A 19,868-nucleotide genomic window follows, 5' to 3' on the forward strand; every position below is an offset into this window, starting at 1 on the left:
AAAAATTGTTCCATTATGCACTAAATGGTATTATTTCAGAATGTTTAATAATTAAGACAAGTTAAGTTTTCACAGTTAATAATAATTCCTACAAATCACAATATTCATGCCACAGTATTATTATTAAGTTAATCTCTAAAGTTAACTAGGAAGGCTCTATTAAAAACTCTCCTTTTATTCTCTAGTTTTTAAAATTTCTCGAAAATTTCTTAATAGACTTTTCATTTAAGAATTTAGATATGACAGATTAACATAATTATTTATTCATTTTATATATTCTTTATTTATTTTGTATATTATTATTTTCTATTAATTTCTTCCGTATTATTATTTTTTCAATACTATTCTATTTAATGTTTTAGTTATTATTCTATAATAATTTTGATTTAGTTATTTGTATTCGTTATTGTTTTAGTATTCTAAATGTTTTATCCATATTTTGTAAATTTCGGCAGTATTGATATGAATGTTGCATGTTTTAGTTTCATGCTATTATTATTTTTGTATGTTGTAACATAGATGCTTTGAGAATCTTTCCTGCCGGTTTTCATGCGCCCAATAGCATACTGGACAAGGAGATAATAAAAAAAAAAAAAAAAAAAAAAACAAGTAATGGTATTCAAAGTCAAAACATTTAAAGTTAATCAGCCATTTAAAAGAAGTATTAATTTTTCAGTACTAAACGCCATTTCACCAAAGATTTTTTAACTTTTTTTTCTTCAAAATTCTTTTTTAACTCACGAAATAATGCTAATTTAAGTAAATTTTAACTAACGGCCCAATAAAGAAAGAAAGGAAAGCTTTATAACTATTAGAAAGATTCAATCTAGAATTCTTAAATTCTTCGAATTTGATGTTTTAGAAGTCTTTAAGTTAAAAAAAAAATACACTATTTTTTTTAAAATTATTTATATTTGATATTCAGTTTTTTTGTCAATACAATGTCTCAAAAATACATCTATTTATATGGATAAACTGACACTAGATTTGTTGCTTTATATATTTTACAGTATTTTTGTAACAAAGGATTCCGATTTTTATCATTCAGCTAAAAAACAAGAGAAATAAAAAGGCGGGAAGGGGGAGGGGCACATATAAAGAAAAACATACTTAAAAAAATCATGTTCAAAATTCCTGTTTAAAGAAAACATTATCACATTTCCATTTCATTCCCACTGGCAATCTGCGAAACAAAAAGATAAAAATATGTTCATTTGTGTGCAAGCTATCTCGACTTAAACTAAGAATGAATTTTTAAAAAGTTGAAAATATTAGAAAAAATACAACTGGTAATTCAACTAGCATGATTAAGCAGCATATATATATTTCAAATTTCAATAGCATAAACTGAATACTAGTTTCTAATGTATAATTGAAGTGCATTAAAACTGCGAAATCGAAAATAACCGTGATAAACTAATTTCTGATATTTTTAGACAATTTTTATGGTAGCTATTTGATAAAATATAATTGTATAAATCACAATCATTTTTTTTCCGCAGGTTTGAGCAACATTATTTTGTAACAAAATGGGAGAAAATTAAAAGAAACCACTCCCGTATTTTCTATTAAAAGCTTCGAGAACATTCGATTTCATTACTTCAACGGTAGCTTTCACAACAACTTTTCTGTAAAGCTTGGCCTCCTGATATCTCAATCCGATACTAGAAAAAGATACTTTTGTTAACACCTGCTTCCGCAAATTTAAGCGCAAATGTATCCGAGTAATGAATAAAACAAACGAATCGCTTTTTAGTTTCTATATCAAGAGCAAGAGAGCCCTAATTGCCCACTCGGCGCCCTAGGGCAATCGAGAGAGATTTTGTGACGAAATAAGATCACGTGATATCACGTGAACCAATGTCACGTTAACGGATCCCTGAGGGAAACCAGGATGGTTTTCTTTGGATTAAATCAGAAAGGAATTGAATTGCAAGAAATGTTCCAATTAGAGTATAGAAATAATTTTTATTTTGCACTAGCCGGCTTTGATGACCATCTGGTTATCCAGAAATATTGGTTATGTTTAATTCCAGTTGAAACACTTAAGCATAATTTTGATGTTCATGATTCTTTATCAAAATATGTTTGAAATCACATAATGAGAGACATTAAAGCAGTGCTATTTTAAAAGCCTTACACATGTTTTACTTATCGTTTGCATGAACATTTTTAATAGAATTGAGTCTCATAATGTCATCACAACTAAAAACACTATTGTCCAGAAATTTCTTTTCGCTTTGCTAATTTACTGACAAATTTCTCACACAAACTACACAGATGATCTATAAAATTGTCTTTAGTTTTAAATAATTGAAGAAACTTATGTAGCTAAATATTCTATACGTATCATTTGAACTGAAAATTGTATAAAAAATTATCAAAAAAAAAAAAACCCCTACACAACTATTTAATGTAAAAATAAATAAATAAGCCGAAATTTTAAACCTTGACCAACAAAAAGGGGGGAAAATAATATAAAATATTTGTTACGACCATGAAAACAATTCCAATTTCAAAAATGAATATTTTTTTTTTATAAAATATACTTAAAAGTTAATTAAAATTAGATAAAAATTATTAAAACACTAAACTAAAATCAGCTGATAAAAATTTCTTAAAGATATAAATATCATGCAATAATATATTTTCGGAAATTATGATGAAACGACATCAAAATTTCGTAAGACTTTTGATTAAATAAAATTTTAAAAGAGTTTACCTAAGATAAACATTTCCAACTTTAAAAATAGTTTCGCGCCAAACTTGACAGTTCTTTGACAAATAGTTTGGTATTCTAGGTATTACTGTGTGAAATTTGTTAACTATTGGTCAAAAGATCTAGTCTCCAAAATATTTATGTGTCAAATTTGTTAATTATTGGGCAAAAGATATAGTCTTCAAAGTATTTCTGTGTCAAATTTGTTAGAAATTGGGCAAAAGGTCTAGTCTCCAAAGCATTACTGTGTCATATTTGTTAGCTATTAGGCAAAAGGTCTAGTCTCCAAAGTATTACTGTGTCAAATTTGTTAGCTATTAGGCAAAAGGTCTAGTTTCCAAAGCATTTCTATGTCAAATTTGTTAGCTATTAGGCAAAAAGTCTAGTCTCCAAAGTATTTCAGCGTCAAATTTGTTAGCTATTGGGCAAAAGGTCTAGTCTCCAAAGTCTTATTGTGTCAAACTTGTTAGCTATTGGCCAAAAGATCTAGTCGCCAAAGTATTTCTATGTCAAATTTGTTAGCTATTAGACAAAATGTCTAGTCCCCATAGTATTTCTGTGTCAAATTTGTTAGCTATTAGGCAAAAAATCTAGTCCCCAAAGTTTTTCTGTGTCAAATTTGTTAGCTCTTGGACAAACAATCTGGCTAGCAGTCTGGTCTGACATACACAATCCTTTATTATTATTAAAGATTTTAAAAGTTTTTTTTAAATAAATAATAAAAGAGATAAAAAAGCAAGTAAGGAGAAAATATAACATTCGATAAAAACTGGAATTCATCCATTATGTTTCAGGGCGCCATGAGTAAAAAAAAAAAAAAAAAAAGATTATGCCAGTTACTGAGCGAGATAAGTTGATTAAGAAACGCGCCGAGCTTGACGAATGATAGTTGGCATGTGATCTTCACACAATAATTGCAGATTGTAATAATAGGATTTAGTAATATGTGTTACACAAAAATAGAAATTTTTTATTATATCGTAATAGTTACTATCAGTACCATCTTTAATTAGAATATGTATTATGATGAAATTTAAAAAGATGCATAATTTACGGGAAGAAAGGAACTGGGAAATGCAAATTGAGTGGAACTCTCCCATTTCACATCTCAACACTTATGTTGATTTATATCTGTCTTTTGTTCAGACTGAAGATTCTTCGACTGTCATACTTTCTCACATATAAGTTTGTTATCTTTCTTATATATATCTGATACTGTCTATGAATAAATAAAGGATGAAAAATGTATCAATCATTTCTGTGTCTGAAAACCATGCTGATAAAGCATTTGGAATGATTTCCTTTGTTTGATATATTTGATCCATTTTGTTTTAGTATTTGGAATTAGAGAAAGAAATTATGGAAGATATTTTAAATAAGAAAATGGAAATTTCTGGATATGTTTAGTTATGAATTAATTATTGACTCCCCCCCCCTTTTCTAAACACTTAAATGAGTTTTTATATTGAAATTTCTGCATTTAAAAATTAGAAGGAGAAAAAAGTCATCTTTCTTGTTCGCATTCTAAAATAATCTCCTTCTACATATCATAGAATGTTATTTTTGTGTATGTAATCGTATCCAAATGTTTGAACTACGCAAAACGTCTAGATTTTAAAAATGGTTCGCTTTATTAAAACGCATGCTGCAGATAAAATGATAGGTATCAATCAATATTTTATAACTTTTCTTTTTCAAATCACCTTTATATATGTGAATTTGTTACCCTAAATTATATTATCGATAATAAATGGAAATCGACGGTAAATCGGCATTCTATTTATTCTATTGAATGCAAGCAATACCTACATTCAATAGAATAATTAGAATGAATATAGAATGTATAATTCATTCAATAAGAATTCTTAAGCAACATATGGAATTTGAGAATTATTTGAATATATTGTACACCTTCCATAGGCGTTCCATTAATATCTAGGCAATCTATAGAATATCAAAAATTATTTAGACAAAGTTTAAAGAGAGGGTCATATTAAGCTTTTATTGTAAAGACATACATACTATTGAAATATAAATCCTGTTTAGAACAACAGAATGTCACTCAGAATTTTATATTCAAAATACGTAGAGGAAAAAGAAAATGACACAAAATAAAATATTCATATTTTGTCAGATAGTCATGTGGCAACGCATTGCCTAAAAAATGCACGAAATATTGTTTCATATACTACTTAAAAATGCCTTCCTTTTTTATAGAATAACGAATTTCAAACTTTGTCGGTAATATATATATATTATAGTTAATGTTACTAATCAGTACACATTAAGAATGACAGGTAAAAGTGATGTCAATTTATTGCATTGATTGTTACATACATATTATTATGTTTAATTCTGATCCGATAGCCTAACTTTACGATAGACAATTTTACAAAGAACTCTGATGCAAATAAAGCAATCAATAAGAAATTGAAATCTTTCTTTTTATTTAACTATTCCTGTTTGAAACTATTTTAAGGTTCATATAACTTTATTAAAACTGTTATGAATTTCATAGAATTAATACATCACAAAACTAGTAATTCGAGCACAAATGAGATTCTCTGCAACATATTAAAGCGAAGAAAATTTTTTTTTTCATAGAAAATAGTCTAAACCATCATTTTTTTTAAAAATATTTTAATGCTTTTTTAGAGTATTGCAATTTGTGCAATATTTCAAGCAAATTTCTTACATTTAAGCGCCAGTCTATACTTCTAAAAAATGGCTTCGACCATAGGCAAACTTTCTCAAATTCAAAATGTCTGCAGATAAAATACAAATCTTCCATTACGAGAGGCTTTCTCCTATCCACATAAAACCAAGCGCATCTAATGACAGCGATTTACTCGCCTACTATTAATGCGTTTGTATTCAGTAGTCTTCATACATTTTTTTTCCCTATAACATTCAGAACAAACCGCAGACACTGTTGTAAGAAATCGAGTTTTTGGGTTTTTGATTATAGTCATTCAATAACAGAAGCTTTAAATGCAAGAATTTGAAATTTTTGAAATCGGTTTTACAGATGAATCATTCATAAGTTAACATCGTAATGTCATTTCACAGCAGAATTTTGAGTCTAGACACTGTGGATGCAGTGATTGACGACTACCATATCAAACCTGTTATTTCTGAATTACTCACATAATAAAATGCAATAAATTTTCGGTATTTTATTTCTAGATGAGCTTATTTTTACAAATTTGCAGCTACTTCGAAGATGCTGCGTCAATGTTTAGTACAAAAGTAATTGTAATTTTAGTAAGGGTAAAACTGAGAGCATATAAGTTTAGCATTCATTTCAAGTATTCAACAATAGCTGGTATTCAATTGAGGGGAGCATCTGTCTGTAATGATTTGTGGAATCCATAATGAGATAATTAACTAGAAAACAAACGATCCTAAGCCACTTTTGTTTGCCTACAATAAATATAGTTAGCAGTTTGACTATATGCATTATAGTTTAAAATTCCGTCATCTTCTGTTTTTCCCGATGATAGAGAATATGATAGTATAACCAAACATTTTTCCCGATGATAGAGAATATGATAGTATAACCAAACATTAAAGAAGTTGCATAGTTAAATGACATTTAGCTATCTTTTATTTATTTATTTTTTATTATTTTTTTTTATTTTGCGAAAAAAAAAAGAGTTTAAAATTGTTTTTGCTATTATCACTGTACGTACGTGTTGTAGAAATAATGAAATCTCTCCTAATGTAAAAAATGAACACTCATTTAAGGTTTTTTTAAGCATTTTTAATATTTTACAACTTAATAAGTAATGTAAAAATGTAATGTTTTTTTTTTTCTATTTTTTTTTCTGTACTAAAATGCGTTTTCTAAAGAGGGTTCTTTATTGTTTGCAAGGGTCCAATGTCTTGAAGTATAGTTTGTTCCTTCGTGCAAGGTGGGATTGCTATTTGGCGACCCCATTAATTTGACCCCCCCCCCTCCCGCATGGCCTATGGCTAGGTTGGGGTATCGTACAGTATAAGTTGTAGAAGAATTTAGCGCCCAAATTGTAATTTTCGTCAATAAAAAATTTCAAATAATTGCAAAAAAAAAAAAAAAAAATGCCTTCTACGATAAATTGTTCAATTGCCAGGGAATTTTCTATAAATATAAGATACCCTGTTAATGCAGCCACTCTTAGCTTTCTGTATATTGCCAACCTGTTATTAAGATATGTAGAATTACAGATGGAAAGTAAGAGATAGTGAAACGGGTACTTACGAAACTGTGTTTGTTGGATATGTTGTTGGTTATCTTGAGCTTGTGGAAAGAGACCACCTTCTGCATCCACTGTTCCCCCGTGGAAGGGGAGTCCGGATGTATGTACATCCTCTTGGGCATCTCTGGGTCGGCCTTCCCAGCCACCACCCACCTGCTGTTGTGAAACTTGTAGCGACAGTCGTCTGCAGCTACAATGTCCATCAGCAAGATGTACTTGGCTTTCTTGTCCAGACCGCTGACTCGGACTTTGTAGGCAGGGAACATACGCCTGTCAATCAAAGATAAAACATGTGTTACAAAAACTGTGTAAAACATAAAGTGTAAAACATATTAAGGAAAGTTTATCCATTTATTCTCTTTTTTTGTTTTGTTTCTACATTATAATATAAATTAAACGGTAATAAGCATTATCCGCAATTATGCTACCGGGAAATTGTATTTAAGAGTACTGAGCAAATTGAAATACTGAATATTTTAACCAATTGAAAAACAAAAAAAAAAAAAAAAAAAAAAAAGAAGAAGAAGAAATTGAAAGTATTACTCAACGCCGGTGAAAGATGCATAAAATACTTTAAATATATATACTATCATAAAAGACCGAATATTCTCAATGAAGAATTTTAACATTCTCCTATGAATGTCGGTTAATGAATATGTCAATGTTGACCTTCATCAAAGATTATCGATATTTATCAGACTTCGATCTTTCATGACGATATATAATCACATGTATAGTCTTCAAGTTTCAGTCATTGAGTAATACTTATAAATATAGGATGGTCATAAAGTCTGTTGCAGATAAAAAGAATTAATATGGAGAAATCATTGAATATAATACTGTGAAATTTTTACTGTAATTTCTATTAGTCTAACTCATAGCGTAACTAATGAAGAAATAGTGACTTTACATTCTATTTTTATCAAAATCGCTTTAATGAAGAAAAAAGGTCAAGATATTGTTTGATACCATGAATTAAAATTAGCAGTTCCTTGCCTGCCTGGGGCTTACCAGACGGGATATGACAAACAGTCCACTGATGCTTTTGGACTTTTTTAGGGTGCACAATATCATGGACCTGATCTAGCCCTGCTGATCTTGGGAATAAGCAACAACAACAAAATTAGCAGTTACTGTTCAGTACCAATTTTGGGGTTACATAAAGTACAGAGTATTTGTAATGCCTGCTGAAGAGACTGATGCACTCAAAATTAGGATTGTGAATGTAATGTCTAGTGTGACTGCCGAAATGTTGGGTGATTTGTAGCGAGAATTGAATAGTGCCTCTACATTCTACGAGATGCCAAAGATGTTCATATTGAAATTTAATGACGCAGGTGGTTTTATGAAAAAATTCTTAAACGCCACAACAATATCAAATTATATATTTTTTTGAAAAAACATTTTGTAATCAGAAAAAAACTTTCTGACCTTTCTGTTTAATCGAAATACACATGACATGCATTACACATTAAAGTTCAGATTCGGATTTCAATATATGTAAAAAATCAAAATAAAAGCAGCAAAAAACAATAACAAAAGAAAGAGCAAAGAATATTTTCTAATGTATGAAATTAATTTTCACGTGATCTACGACAAAACTGATCAATGGCAACTTTTTCTTTTTCTGTGATCTGTTAACAGATCCAAATTCATAATTCTTTAATAAATCAGATTGATCATTATCAATAAAATAAAACAACATAAAAAACGAAATTATTTTGAAAGGAGTCTCAGAATACATTTTGTTTATCATTAATATAATTTAAGTTTGCTTTTTTGCTTATAAGTACACTTTGAATAGATAAAGTTATAAATGGATTCTTTTAGTAAAAAAATAGTCATTCAAAAAAAAAAAAATTAAATAAAGATGTTAAAAAAAACACTTCATTTTTAAACATGAAACCGTAGAATATTTTTACAGACAAAATGAGGTTCTTAGTGAGACAAACTAATTAATTATTAATAAAATTTAATAAAATAATCAACAAAAATAATCTAAAAAAACATTCTGAATTGGAATATTCTGGATACTTGGAGCGTCTTATCTTCTTATCATGGAATACAATTACCAACACCCTATTATATTATCTTAAGTGTAAATGAAAAATAAAATCGCGTACGTCTTGAAATCAAATAAAAGTGATTGATTTCTGATGACAAGGGTTTTGCTTTTATCAACTTTGTAATCTTCCCTTAGATCATTTCATTAAATAAAGGAAGTCAGCGGATCATGAAAGATTTATAATGACATTTACTAAACATTGATTTTTCTAATACAAGCAAACATCTATATATACTTATAATAAAGCTCAATGTGTGTGTGTGTGTGTGTTGGCGCTCTACAGGCCAGACCGTTTGACCTACAGCTACCAAATTTGGTACATGTATACCTTGGAGGTCGGGAAGGTGCACCTGGGGTTCCTTTTTTCGAATTTTTAATTAGAATTTTAATTATTAATTAAAAACTAACTTTCCCGCCAAAAAAATCTTCCATTTTTCCCACCGCCAACTTTTCCGCCAAAAAAATCTTCCATTTTCTCCACCGCCAAAAGACTAAGGCTTCCGTTTTATTTTCTCCCAACAGTAATGAGGCTAGGGTTAATATTTTTCAGCGGATTATTTCAAACGATTCTGTTTATTTTCTTAATGTTTGATGCATTTAAAATTAAACATTTTTAATTAATCCATGTTTCAGATTCATTCTGAAGTACTTTTGAATTAAAATAACACAGAATAAAGGAAATTAAAAATGTAAAATCTGCATAGCGTTACCCCAACTGGCGTAGAAAAATTCACGCATTTGTGTTAACGTAACTGGCGAAGAAAATTCACGCATGCGCACTGTGTTCTGATTGTTGCCATGACAACCGTTATGAACGGACGATTTAAATTATTTTTAGGTTAGTTGCATGCTTTTGTAAGTAAATTGTATTTATGTTAGTTAAATATTTTTTGTATATGCTTATAGTTTTAAGTACATCGTTTTTTAAGTGATTTTTTAAACCTGTTTTCAATGATTTAAATTATTTTTAGGTTAGTTGCATGCTTTTTTTTAATTAAATTGTATTTATGTTAGTTATATATATTTTTTGTATATGCTTATAGTTTTAAGTACATCGTTTTTTAAGTAGTTTTTTTAAACCTGTTTTAGACCGATTATTTTAAACGATTCATTTTATTTTCTTAGTGTTTGATGCATTTAAAATGAAACATTGTTAATGAATCGATCTGTTCATGATGAATCTGAGAAAATTTTGTTGACAAATTCTTGAGATATTACATAAATTAAGAAAGATATTCTTTAGTTCCCATAAAGTTTAAACGCTCAGTGACTCTATTATCAGTAATAATATTATTAAAAAAAATGCTTTGTTTCAGTAAAAAAATATTATTATATTAATTGCAGATTAATCATTTACACTTTAATTTAAAGCATACATTCTACGAGGGGTTACAGAAAATGAGAGAGATACATATCACGTTATGACTAAAGGCCTTTATAACATTATGAGTGAATTATATGACTATCAAAATTTGAAGTTTTAAAATATTTTGCTGAAGAATCTATTAAAGTTGGAATTGCATAAAATATTTAATTATTAAAATTTTAACGAACATTAAGATTGGCGAACCGGCTGGTCGCCAAAGGCGGCTAGTAAAAAAATAATTCCCAGTCTCATCTAGTTTCTGCTTTCCAAAGTATTTAGGTTCTCATTATCTTACAATGGAACAATAACCCCGAAGTTTTTAAATACTCGAATAAAAAAATCTTTGTTATTCCTTCAAATCAAATCAAATTGATTGATTTATAATAACACGAATATTGTTGATCATTTTTTTGTACATAGATTACCTTGTTCATTTTATTATATAAAGGAAGTCAGTTAAAAAATGAGATTGATAATGGCATTTACTAAACATTGATTTTTCTTATACAAAAAAGGAAGCAAGATTAAAAAATAATACTCAATCTCATCAGTCCATTAGTACACAGTTACAAATCTCTAAACTTTTAAATACTAGGAGCAAAAAATTCGCGTTATTCCTTCAAATCTGTCCAAATTTATTGATTTATGACATCAAGAATATTTTTTATCAGTATTGTAATCATTGATTACTTCGCTCATTTTATTATACAAAAGAAGTCGCGGATATTGAAAGACATATAATAATCATTGATTTTTCTAATACAAAATAAAATGAATCAAACTTTAAAAAAATAAACCTAATCTAATCAGTTCATTAGCGCATAGTTACAAATCCCTAAACTTCTAAATACTAGGAGCAAAAAATCCGCGTTATTCTTTTAAATCAAACCAATTTGATTGATTTATACTAACAAGAATATTATCGATAAATTTTCTGCACACTGATTACCTTGTTCATTTTATTGTATAAAGGAAGTCCCATTATAAATCATGTGATTTATAATGGCATTTATAAAACATTGATTTTTTTTTAATACGGAAAAAAAGGACAATTTCCCAATCTCATTCGTATTATGTTTTGGGAAAACAGGATTTTTTTAAAAAAAAGTTGCTTTATTTTTTTAACAATATGATTTACTTTCCATCTTACGAAATCTAAATCAAAATACCATTGAGAAATGCAAATAAAAAGCTAACAAGGAACTGCTTTTCATATTAAAACGATTCTGCTTCATTTAGCTTCACAATGTATTGTGTAATCGCATAAATAGAGTCAAATTTAACAACGCCATCAGACTCGCCCATTCGCAAGCCTTTCCAACAGGATAAAAAGTTATTGACAACACTTGTATCATTATGATGCCAAACTGCTGTAATAAAAGATTTTTTTTAAAAAAAGAATAAAGGTTCTCGTCGTTAATAAAAGATGAATGGGTAATTCGAATATAACGTGCAAGAAACAAATCAACAATAATACAAACTATTGATTCACATGATCATTTATCCATCAAAATGGCACCATTTTTCCAATATTCCTTGTCCAGTTCGCATCAAAAATGTCAAATTTCATAACAATGTAAATTATTATGAAGGATAGATCTCTTGATTCGAAATTTATATGAAAGGCTACAGTGTTTGCAGTGGGTTGTCAAGATTTTTTGTGTTTGTGTGTTTGGTTTGAGTGCGGTGCTAGTAACGATTGTCGAGTGTCGTCCGTCCATTGTTATGCGCGATTCTAACGTGTGGAAAATCGCGTGAAGCTGTTACGGTCTGTAGCCTTCGGGCTGAGGCCCTCCCTACTTTCATTTCTTTTTGCACTCTCGTATCTGTGCTTTTAGTTGCATTTTGATATATGTGAGCGTTCAGCTGTTACGTTTCACGCAAAGGCGAGTGGGATGGGGTGTTTCCCCTATTCACGTAACGTGTGATCATTGGACATAAAAGCATGAGCAAACGAAATGGATGGGTGGGACAGCACGCATGCGCATAAAATGAATGGTTCATAAGGTGCATTAGAATTCTCATGCATGTAGTTCTTTAATCTTTTTTTTTTTTTTTTTTTTTCTTAAATGAATGAAAGTAAGTTTTGCATCAAAATAGCTTTCGTAGTAGAATATAGTTTTCCTTTTATGCACACTTTCCCAGGTTAAATGTTTTGTTCCCATAGAAATTCCTACAAGGACTTAAAGGGGGGGGGAGAGAAAAAAGCATCTTTCAACAAGTTTATTTAGCCAATTGCGTAAGTGGTTATTTAAAATTTAGAATTCTGGTAAAAATAAGAAAGACAATATTTTAATATTTAGTTAGTTTAGTTAGTTAGTTAGTTTAATCAATGTTGGAAAGATTTACTACTTCTGAATAGATTAGAAGATCTGAATAGATTTCTACTTCTACTAGATAGACTACTTCTGAATAGATAGATCGTCAGCCTAAAAGATACTAAATAGCAATGTCTTGTACACAAACAACACACTTTGTCTTGAACACCAAATACAGGTCTCTCTCTCTCTATGTACACACACACACAACCAAAAGGATTACGATTTAGAAAAATAAAAGAGAGAGAGAAAAAACATATAGAACACACATAGAGAAAACTGTTAATAATGCTTAAATGTGAAAAATAAAATATCTACTTATAACTAAACTCGTTATACGTCTTAACTAAATTTCTTCATAAGTAAATATTTTTTTTGATATGAAAAGCAAAATAAACACATATTATACAAAAGAAAGAAGATTTCTTTTTAAAGTAAGATCTAATTGGGAAACTAATTATAAAAAAATCTGCCTTTACATTATTTTAAATATGTGAAATTTTCCTTTCAGCTCATAACATTAAAGTATATAAAATTATGTAAGAAATTAATTTAAATGTACTATAATATGATTGTAATTGTTTACTTAGAAAGAGGTTTAAATCATTAAGATATAACAAGGACCACGAATTCATGTCCAATAATTCTAAGAATCATACAAAATTTCGTGTAATTTAGAAATTGATTTAAAATTATATATATAAAAAAAATGAGGAAAATTTTCCATTGTGTGTATTAAAAAAAAATCATGTCATTTTTTTTTCCATTTTTATTACACATAAATTCATATAATGATTTCTGCCTTTCACACAATTTTATTATTATTTAATGCAAAAAAAAAAAAAAGATGTTAAATAGTTTTGATTGAACTTTTTTGACAATCGAAACACATAAGCAGTAGAACCTGGTATTTTGATTAATAATTGGAACATTCAGATCATTAAATTTTAAGCTCTAGTTGACATAGGAGAAAGAATTGTACATCCAGAAAAAGGTATTAAATACCATTACTGTATTATACCATATTAAATACCATAAATACCATGGTATAAATATGGTATTAAATACCATTTTAAAAAGAATAATAACAAAGAATATCGATCGTTGACAGTTAAAATTAAATCTTATTCATATAAGTCTAATCAAACTAAACAAGAATTATTCAGGCACTTCCTGCGCGATAATAACTACCTAGATCACTATCCGATTCTGTATGCATACTTTCCAGAGAATACATTTTCAATTTTAGAATTAGAATGATAAAAAGAAGAAAGAAAAAACAGTGCAATCAATGGAGAAAAAAAAAAGGGGGGGGGGAGGGAAAAAAAACGGTGCTACGATGCTATAGTTTATAGAAAAATTATAGTATTTGCTACGATGCTATAGTTTATAGAAAAGTTATAGTATTTTAACTTCTTCAATATAAATTAGTACATGAATTAATCTCTTTCTTTTTATGAAACTAAGATTTTAGAGAAAAGCAGATGAGCGTTTACCAGTTTAAGCAGATGAGCGTTTATGAGAATAATCACAAAACTTCTGGTACGCTTACTACATTTCGATAAGTAAAACGCATGACTTCAGTATCTACTATTACAAACTTTGGGATGATGATTTTATGTCTTGAAGAAGAAAAAAAGTTGTAGTAAAAAACCAAATGCAATGTAGGAAAATGAAAAAATTGAGATTGAATTTGTTGAGCGGGCTATAACCAATGCACATGATAGTAGTCGTCAATATTTCAGTTTAATAGTTTTACATTTTATCTTAAAAGAAAGAAAAATATTGCTGGTGACTTCACAATTTGTCTTCTCAGTACAGCCATTTTCCCCTAGCCGTCAAAATAGGAACATACCCCCCCCCTTTGAAATCGAAACGGTATACTCAAGAAAGTACATGTACAAAATTTACCTATAATTTTGACACAGAAAGTATCTAAAATCGCATGTTTAATTTGGATTACTTTGCTTATCAATTACATTCAAATAACCTAATATGAAAGGACATTTAATAGGAAGCAATGATACATCCATATTTTTCCCATGGTGGATTTTAAGTAGTGATTGTCCATATTTAATTTTATTCTTCCAGTTACAGATGAAAAAAAAAAAAAGTTGTTTTGGATAGGAAAGAAAGAAAAAGAACTTCTTTATCTCTCTTTTACCTTTTTAGAATGAATCATCTCAAACAAAGCGATACGTTTGCCGAGTTCTTCAGTAATTAATTAAACTGGGAATCATTGTCAATGGCGGAGGATCCACCCAACAAATCCCAACTCGCATCCAATCCCAGGGCGATGCTTGACCCTTCCGTTGCCCGGGCAATCGAAGAGCATGACCAAGAGGTCGATCGATTTTATTCTTCCCGCGATTCTTGGACATTCATTCCGACCCGAAACCGTGCGTGTGTCTGACAGTCCCCGGCATTATCCCAGACGAATATCTACCTATCTGTAGTAGTACTGCCACTGATAATAATCGCTGCCTAGCAGGGTGGAGTCAGTAGCAAGTGTTGTCAGCAACCGCACCCCCGTGTTACCACAAGGGGAAGATCACGTTTCTCAGAGATCTCTGAATGAGATTGTATGGCATCAAAGTTGTATGACACCAGCTAGGCTTCTTAAGCAGTCGTCCCCCTCCCCCTTTCGCTTCGACAATGAAGTGGGTAGTAAATTATGGCACAAGAATTATCGACCTACTGATGATTATCTTCTGAGAAACAGTGAATACTTGGGTTGCACTTATTAAAACTGATTATTAAGGAAGAAGCGTGTTATAGATGAATTTCTTAAGCGTGTATCAATCAAATATGAAGTGTTGGGGAGCTAGTTAAATACTTGGACGACAGAAATGTAATCTTCATCAGGGGGAAAAAAGAGGGGATGCATTTTATTTGTTTCTTTTTGCATTACAACAACTTTTATCGTGTTATGTAAATAAGGTAGGGGAAAATGAATAATTCATAACAATATCAAAATGATGTTAATGCACATATGAAATCGATTGGATATTTTTTTTTATTTGAACAGTGGAACTCAGCTGATTCTAAATTGATAGGCACTGCATAAAAATTTGATTAATTCAAAAATGAGCTTAGCAAAAAATGGAAGTAAAGTTTATTTTTAATATTAATTTTTTTCATAAATAACAGTTAATTAAAAGATAACTAGAAAGGTTTCTTTAAAAAGAAACGAGAACAATTGTTAGTAAAGATAATTTATAATTTAAAATATAAAGGAATTCAATAAATAAATAATTTAAAATATTTTTAATACAAAAGTTGTAGAAAAGAGCTTTAAAATAAACAGTACTATTTGATATCTAATATATTCAAATTTTTTTAAAAATGAGACATTTTTTGATGGAATATATTACCTTGCAACAAAGCTCTCAAACGGATCAAGTCTAAAATAAAAAATTTAATAAAGGAAAAAAAGTTTAACTGAATCTCCGATACTTTTTAACTTTGCTACAAATACTCAACAAAAATGCATTAAATACCCAAGAAGTCGTATTTTCGTTTAGGAAGTTTCATAACTGAGAAAACATATCTCTAATCTATAAAAAAAATCTACTATGGAATTTCAAATTTACATTCACCTTTTAAATCGTTTGCATTTACAAAAAAAAAAAAAAAAAAAAAACCCTACCTTTTGGCATAGAAAGGTAGATTCCTTTACATCTGACTTACTATCTGGCAACATAAATTTTTGATGTTAGAAGCAATCAAAATTAGAGCGGGAAAATCACTTTTCAGTCCCTAACTTCAAAGATATTGCAGTTATCGAAAAATTTTAAATACAGTTGTTCGTCCTAATGAGGCGTTGACTTGGCTAATTGGATTTATTTTTATATCTTCAATATTAAGAAATTTATAGCGAAATGAAAATTTCACCCCCCCCCTACTATTTCCACCCCCTTTTGAGCTAAATGGGCAATTTGCGAACTTGATCTGTGTTTTTTCATTTCCAACAACATATTCCAAACCAGTTAAAATCCAAACAAAATTACCCTAATTATCTTTTTTCGCAAGATAAAATGGGCAAAGGGTTATACGAGTTCACGCGCGCGCGTACGCACGCACACAGACACAAATACATACGTTTACTTCTAGGGACCATGGTTTGAGAATTTTTCCCGAAATCTTGTCATGAGAACCATTGCAATAGGTATTCTTTCTATAGGAATCTACCTAAAAAAGTAACCAGTAATGTTTTTATAGTATGCCGAGGAGAGAGAGCATTAATGCTCAGGAACTGGACTAGGTAACAGTGGCGAGCGTAAAGGCAAGACGAAATATTATTGAAAGGGAAATTTAGTTAGGGAACTGTAGAATGCGAAAAATTAATCACCAATTACATTCACATTCCAAATCGTGGTTTATCGCGGGAAATTTTAAATTCTGCTACGTCACTATAAATGCTCACCAGAAATGAATCGCATAGCTAAATATCTACATTTACGCAGTTTTTCGTGAAAGGGAAAACACATGGAAGAAAAGAGGAAGTGAAATTTCCGTTCGAAAGGAAATGAGCATCTGGTTGAAGAGTGAGGGATACAGATAATGATCAATCATTCATGTATAGATGCTTCAGGTCAAGAGATGCAACCGAAGATAGCATGTGAAAAATCTGCTGATTACGAAATAATTACACTGTAATCAACTGCTTTATTGGCATCTGATAGAGAGCACTTAAACCTTGAATTCACACGGTAATTGTTCTTAATTTTGATATATGGTTGTGGCTCCGATACCTTATAACAAGGTGAATATTTCATCTGTAATTTCGGACAAAATTTATCGATTTTTCACTTCATCATTCAATTGTTCTCTGTGAATGAAATTTTGAAATGAAAAGCAAAGAATCAATTTTTTAGTTGTTAGATGTAAAATTGGACTAGTATTTAGGAATGAGATTGCTTCGTTAAATTTGTCAGGATGTAAAATCCAATTAAAATATATACATTTTTCTTAAGTGAATTAATTTTAAATAATTTGTTTTCCTCGTACCAGTAAAATGTATTTACATGTCAGAAAATCTTGATGATCTTATCGTCTTTTATATAACAAATTGATCATAAAATACTACAAAAGCATAGGACTTAGATTCTTCATATATTTTAAGTATTATAACTAAATATTTTAAAATCCAATATTTTTATAAATAAATAATAATAATAATCGCCAAATTTTATGTTATTCTAGCCTGGATTTTTGTGTCCTATGCTTGAAAATAATTTCCTTAGTAATGAAAATACGATATTTATAGTTTATTTAAATACATAAAATATTTAAGCACTCTTATTAATATTTTTACAAAATTCAAAACATTAGTTTAGTTTGATTCTCAGTTTTTTAAAAATAAAATTTACTATATGAATTGTCAAAAGAGACGAATCAACATCTCCTCTTAATAACGGATCAAATCAATCAAATAATTAAAAAAAATAGTTTGAAAAATGTTTCAGAATTCTAAAAGAACATTAATTAACAAACTGAAACCTCATTTTCCCCTCTACGAAGTGGATAAATCTCCAAAGAAAAATGTTTTAAATTTAAATCTTTGCTCTTGAATTCCGAAACGGTTCTTTTTATAATTATGCTTTTATAAATATTGAGAACAGCACGTTTTTATTCATTGCTTTTAGACTGCGGGTATTTGAATGCCTTTTCTGTTTTGAAACAAGTGGACATTAACCCTTTCTTAGATTGTTCAAAATATATTTATGACCAAATTCAGCAATTTTACTACGCAATTATTTAGGAAGACTTAAATTTTCACCAAATATTTCGATAAAAAAAAAAAACAAATATTTTCAGTTTTGAATCTTATTCCATAATGAAATATCTTGATTTGTTAATTTATAAGTAACTAAGCACATTAATTAGCAAATTAAATTAATATTTTCTAATTAGTTCAAAGAATTGCTATACTTAAAATAATCCCATTTCCAAAAATATTTTAAGATACTATTACTAGAAAAATATGTGACCTATAAGGGTGTATTTTCCGACCATTAGTATTGTTACCTATTCCCCACATACACCGCTACAAATTTGATCATTACGTGTGGAATAATAGAAAAGGACAGAGAAGTAAAACTATCTCCATAATGATAAAAAAAAAAAAAAAAACAAAAAAAAAACCTTAAAATATTGGTTATGAGAATAGAGAAGCAACAACTAGACCTAGCTTTAGAAAGGAAGGGGGGGGGGGAAACCCAGCTAGTTTAGAATATATATTGCCCAATAAGGCAAAGGTTAATTAGATTCCATATTTTGTAATAGCTATTTCATTTTCTGATAGCTTTTAAAAGTTTTTTTTTTAAAAAAAAGGAGGTGAATGTGCATTATAAAAGCAACTTTCCCAGAGAATAATACATTATTAAATATGAAATTGATTTTCTATGTATTTTCCATTTAATGTTTTTAGAATGCTACAAGATAAAATAAATTATTGTGGAGACCGTTTTTTTTTTCTCTCTCTCTCTCTTGCATTCAGTTTCATTTGAATCTTTCATATACTGCTAGTGTGCAATGGCTTGAAGATACAGTTAAGTTACTTGGCGAAATCAAAATTATTAGAAAACTATATCATTATTTTATCCATTTTTGAAAGAAAAAAAAAAAAAAAACTAAAAACTAATAAAATATTTTTTTTATTTTTTTAGATTTATGATCGTTTGAAGAACATTAATTAACAGTGTCATTTCAAAAATTTCCAATAAAAATATTTTAGTATGCGAAATACCTTCTGGAAATAAAAATATTCAAAATGAGCAGCCGTGGAAATCTTTTTTTTAACACTTTATTTAAATTTTGTTGCCCAATTTAAAACATCAACAATTTTATAGCACAAACTGAAGAAAATTCGTGGGAACGTCTACAAAAAAGTTAAATTAAATTTGAGAACAATAGATCACAAGATAAAACAAGTGGTCTTCCGGAAAGTTTCTGATGTATTCTCCAATTAAATTCATATCCCTCTGCTCTGCCCGCAAAAAATCGTGAACCTTAAATACAGCCGCGAATGCCTTGCATGAAATTGGCAGACAATAGTTACAAAATACTGATTTTTGATCTGAATCCAGTATTTTTACTGAATTTATCTGACGAATGCATATTTTGGACACTTTTTTACAACAAGTAGGGAATTACAGTT

General features: G+C 29.2%; 1 protein-coding gene across 2 annotated transcripts in view; it reads right to left on the bottom strand.

Annotated features, from left to right (window-relative positions):
* LOC129971506 (T-box transcription factor TBX3-like) overlaps positions 1-19,868 on the bottom strand; it is a 128,938-nt gene that overhangs the window by 60,387 nt on the left and 48,683 nt on the right. For both annotated transcript variants that reach the window (XM_056085335.1, XM_056085334.1), the window contains exon 2: positions 6,960-7,227. In XM_056085335.1, coding sequence (XP_055941310.1) covers positions 6,960-7,227 — 268 coding nt within the window. The remainder of the gene's footprint in view (positions 1-6,959; positions 7,228-19,868) is intronic.

This window comes from Argiope bruennichi, chromosome 6, assembly GCF_947563725.1.
Source record: "Argiope bruennichi chromosome 6, qqArgBrue1.1, whole genome shotgun sequence".
NCBI lineage: Eukaryota > Metazoa > Arthropoda > Arachnida > Araneae > Araneidae > Argiope > Argiope bruennichi.